At 29.1% G+C, this 4,996-nt stretch overlaps 1 protein-coding gene across 1 annotated transcript; it reads right to left on the bottom strand.

Moving 5' to 3' along the window:
* Positions 1-595: 595 nt before the first annotated feature.
* Positions 596-4,431, bottom strand: LOC123300355 (organic cation transporter protein-like). The gene is made up of 7 exons (XM_044882922.1): positions 4,250-4,431; positions 3,410-3,656; positions 3,089-3,195; positions 1,765-2,215; positions 1,277-1,589; positions 1,039-1,217; positions 596-832 (listed from the first exon to the last, which is right to left on the bottom strand). The coding sequence occupies exons 1-7, from the start codon at positions 4,405-4,407 to the stop codon at positions 674-676; spliced, it is 1,614 nt and encodes a 537-aa protein (XP_044738857.1). The 5' UTR covers positions 4,408-4,431; the 3' UTR covers positions 596-673.
* Positions 4,432-4,996: the final 565 nt, after the last annotated feature.

The raw sequence follows: 4,996 nt of genomic DNA, 5'->3' as shown, positions 1-4,996 counted from the left end.
AGTAGTTTAGATTTTTTAAATCGTTTTACTATTGAAAGCATAAGAGCCATTCGAATACTGCTAAAAATAATAGTTCAGTGGCTTAACCCCCTTTGCTACTAAGACGTAGCTAACCTACTTTGCTACTTAGACCTAGGTTCCCGGAAAAATTCAAAAAGCTTATTCAACGGGCTACCAGAAATCAATGTTAATGACCAACGAACAACAATCTGTGATCATAACCGATGACGTATATTATAATTTGTACAGAGACCTTACATTAAAATATTAAATTTCTTTTATTTTCATTACATTGGCTTTATTTAGAAAATATGCATAATTATGAAACATTTTGTTGTTATAAGGATTTCATTTTTACATTAATTCGTTCGTATTCGAGACCTTATATGTTTTGGGAAATGCGCGGGTGTTGTTTACCGTCGTTTTAATCATCATTAAACTAAATATAAGGTTGCAAGTTTCTTTTACTCATTACTTTATTAAGTTGGCATGCAGGTTTAAGTAATTGTTATACACTCTTAAACTGTGGGTTATTAAAAGAAACTTGTCGTGAATCAGAAAGCGAAAAACTTATGGATATCATTTAAAATATGTGTTTCTCCCTCAGATGTTTTATTTACCAACTTTCAAGTAAAAAATATTTAATTTTGTTATCACAATTTATTTTTCGAATTTACAATTTGGTGACTGTAGTCTTTGATATATTTGCTGATTCTTCAATTGTATCCGGTAGTTCCCGATTGTATGTTTCCGGAAAAAATATTGTTAAAAAACTGACAAGAATTGCAAAAAATCCAAATGTAAAAACTGGTAATGGATCCCATATAAACGCCTGTAAAAAATAAAAAAAAAAATTTGACGGGGTTTTTTTAAATTTTTGTAATTTTTACTTGTTAAAATTTCTTTTTCAAAAGGGATTTTTTATCGATCTTTAAATTCTAAAGTAAACGGCTGTATATTTCCCGAAAAAGAAGTTATTGGCGGAGAGTCTGTATACACATAGAAATATAGGAATAAAAAAAATTTTTGCATTCGTACCAACAGTGGTGTTTGCGGCGCTAACATACTTCCAATACCACCAAAAGCGTAACATATATTTAAAGTTGAATGCCGAACTGACGTAGGAAATACTTCTGTTATGAATATAAACATTGTATTCGAAGCAATCGTAGCCATAAGTTTTCCAATAGTGTATATAATTACTTTAACATAATCACCTAAAACGAATTATAATATTTGAAATCACAAAATAATCCCGTACTAATTTCTTACTCACCTTCCGATATGAAGTACAGCAAAATACAACATATTCCAGTCACTAAATATGAAACGCCAAGTGTTAATCGTCTACTGAAACGATTTAAAGAAATTGCACATAAAATGTTACCAGGAATTTCCACCATTGAAATTATAATAAAATTTATGTATTTATGGCCTGTCAGCGTAACGGAATTTAAGGATAAACCAAAAAATATGATGTTGTTTCCCAAAAATAAAATACAGCAGTTGATAAATCGTAAACATAGGGTCCGGTTTCTTAAAAGTTTTGAAAAGTTAGCTTCTTCAGTACTTTTGCTATTTTCTTCACTCTGAAATAATAAAAATTACTCAATTTAGAAAGGTGTGATTACTTGTTCCAAAAAAAAAAAAAAAAAAAGAAAAAAGTCCATATAAATAAACATATGTAAAAATCTGTTCATTTTCGAGAAATTGGATAGCAAAAATTTTTTCAAAACTTTATATCCGTTCATATAATAAGATTACCTTTAAAAATATTTCGTAATTCTCGGGTAACGGCCGCTTATTGATCTTAGAAATTTTGCTAAGAGTCGTTCTTATTTCATCATATTTTTTCTTTGATATCAACCATTTTATTGACTCAGGTATCAAAAACCAATAAAATACAATTAACAGACCAGGCAAATATAATACTTTTAAAAAAGTCCGCCATGAATTAAAATACCATGCTGCAACACCCAGAAGTATTCGGCCTACTGATAAACATACATTATTTGTTGTGGCAGCCAAAAGTCTATAAGACGGTCCCACTAATTCAAGTCCAATGATAAATGCTGTACTGTACAATGTAAAACCAGCAATTGTTTCGAGTAAATCCAAAATAATATATTCTTCAAGAACTGTTGAAAATGATTTTAATATACCAAACACTGATGTTAAAACACCAGTGATGACCAAAACTTTTTTTCGACCATATCTTAAAACAGAAAATCATTTTGACGTTTTTTATTTCAATCATTTCAAACATACAACATTATGAGTTTTGTCGAATTTCATGAAGAAGCATTCAGTTAATATACAGTGGTTACACATTTTCAGGCGTAAAACACAGCTTGTAATGAATTTCGATTTATCTTTCATTTTCAGGATCGTTAATAAATCAAATAAGATATTATTGATGTTTTAAAAATATTTTCAGTTGTGAGATGCCTAGTTTAAAATGATTTGGAAGGTCGAAAGTTAAATTCAAGGTTACCAAAATACTTTTGTTATTACAACGTATATCTCTTTAGAGGCTAAAGTTCATCCTAAAAAAATATCAGTCTTAACTTTGTAATTACATCCGTATTATAATCCAGCTAGCTAGATTATAACTGTGAAATCTTGTGTCACAATGTGGCATTAATTGAATGTAGCTTCGTACGGTCCCGGATAATTAATTACAAACAGTATAATACCCGCAATTTCCACCAAAAAGAAAAAAAAAACTTATTTCAATTCACCTTCAAAAAATTGTGTCTCCATTTATTGTATTTACGGATATATTAACGTTCCAAAATAAATATTTTTTTAGATAAATAATAATCAATGTAAAAGTCTGGTTATTATTTACTTAGAAGGAATAGAAGAAAAATTGTATGGGCTAAAATTTCAATTTGATTAATATTCATTGATAAATTTAAAAATTACAAACGATTATTAGTTAACGCATATCTCGTTAACAATACGTTGGATTGCAAAACTGCAAAAGGACTTTTTGAATGAAATTCCATGTAGAATTGCCTGTATTTTTCTATCTTTTATTTTTCAAACTCCCTGTGTAATTTATAAAAATGTTTTTGATACTAACCTGTCTGAAATATATCCACAAATTGGTCCACCTAATATTATACCCAAAGAACTAAACGTCCCCACCAACGATAGTTTCCATTGATTATTTTCACAAAGTATTTGCAACTATTAAATAAACTTAAAATATTGATTACTTTAAATATAACTTATACTAATAAGCCCAATCATATTCGCCCCAAAAAGTACTTTTTCCAGAATATTATCAAAAACACTAAATAATACATTCGATTCTAGGTATGTTAAAGAACAATTTTAGATAAAAATGTTGGATTGTGACGATTTTGGCGAATATAGTTGGACTAAATATATTAAAACTTACATCATTTGCAATTGTTGTATGTCGATCTGGAAATACTAAGTCATCTACGTCACATTCTATAATTTTATCCTTAGAAAAATTGTCGACTGGACAAGATACATTTAAATAATTATCAATAAAGGTTTCATTTTTTAACTCATAACGCGAACAATATTTTGGAAATCCATTTTTAAATGGTGCAACATTTTCTAACCATTCAGGAATATATTCTGTCACAATTTCATTATCACAAAGTGGTATTCGACATCTGTAAAGAAACTTTAATAAAATTAGAACACAAATACTAATGTGCTTCTTAAAAATTTCCTAAGCACGCTATGATGGTGGATTCTCTGTATGCTGGAGGTCATAATGAATTGAAATTGCAATGATTCTCCTGTTTGGCACTTGAAAAAGTCAGTTTGTAAATAAAAAGACGTTTTCGTAAAAGTTCGAATGTAAAAGTTTCGACGATTTGTAGAAGTTTGCCACATATGAAAGAAATTTATTGACAAATCACTATATAGGTTGTTAAGTAACCTTAATTTATTGGTTGCAGACATGAAAACAAACATTCTTGGCCTAAAAATATACCTAACAAGGCGCTTCGTTTACGAGATATATTACCATAATGTTTCATCCAAAAATGTTATATTGCTAAGTTAGTAAGTACGAAAAGTTTCAAAAACCATCAAAATTACGGTCGCCTTTCGGCCGGTCTTAGTTTTGATTTTCGAAACTTTCAAAAATTTTCAAGATTTTGTTTTTTCGAGAATCTTTTCCAAGAGCATTAGTCGAAGTTACCCTGCACCCTCACGGATTAACAGTGGTGTATAGAAAAAATGTTTCAAACCGACTCACCTATATTCTGGTATTCCTGCAACAAACACAAAACTAAGTGATGCCATTCCAGTTAAAAGTGCTGTTAAGCACATTAAACATAAATTCAACTTTTGATATTTTCCAAAATCATTAAGTTTACTTAATAAACTATCAAAATCACTAATTTCCTTAGACATATTGTTGTGTTGTTTTGTAAACAACGTACTATGTACTACTAGTTATTTTACTATTATGTAATGAATGTTTATTTTGTTATAAAATCCATTGGGAATTTTAAAAGTAAGATCATGATTGAAAAAAATTAATTTAAAAAAAAAAAAGAAAAGATGTATTTTGTTGTTGATGGATTGATTACCATACCAGTTACAGGTACTACTACACCATTCATGGCTAACAGCTTATATTTTACTAAATTATGATAATTATTACACTAGGTTTTATTTGTTAGCTCGCGCACGTGGAAACAAGTGTGCATGGTCAAATTAAAGAAGAACTTTCTTTATATGGTACTTCTGACATTGTGAAAGTGTTAATATCAATAACATTCAGAATGGCGATGTGAAAACAAACAATTGACTGAGTTAATTGTTGAAATATCATGTATAGACAGTGTTGATTACTCTGCCACATTACACATACATACATGTCACACATATATAGCTGATATTCCCATATAATACATGCTATACAATTTGCGCTCTCACGGGTAAGCAAGCAGTGGTGTTTACTAAAAAATGTTTCAAACAAAAGTTGTTTATTTTTTAT

The sequence above is a fragment of the Chrysoperla carnea genome, chromosome 5 (assembly GCF_905475395.1).
Source record: "Chrysoperla carnea chromosome 5, inChrCarn1.1, whole genome shotgun sequence".
Lineage (NCBI taxonomy): Eukaryota > Metazoa > Arthropoda > Insecta > Neuroptera > Chrysopidae > Chrysoperla > Chrysoperla carnea.
Note: the sequence above shows the minus strand (reverse complement) of the source record. Positions and strands in the feature narration are given on the sequence as shown.

Bases quoted from the DNA above. Each gene is read 5' to 3' on its own strand.
- LOC123300355 (XM_044882922.1), bottom strand. From the start codon at position 4,407: ATGTCTAAGGAAATTAGTGATTTTGATAGTTTATTAAGTAAACTTAAT. The intron at 3,196-3,409 runs GTAAGTTTTAAT...TTTATTTAATAG, and splicing joins ATACAACAATTGCAAATGAT to TTGCAAATACTTTGTGAAAA. The intron at 2,216-3,088 runs GTTAGTATCAAA...TTCTGTTTTAAG, and splicing joins TGTGGATATATTTCAGACAG to ATATGGTCGAAAAAAAGTTT.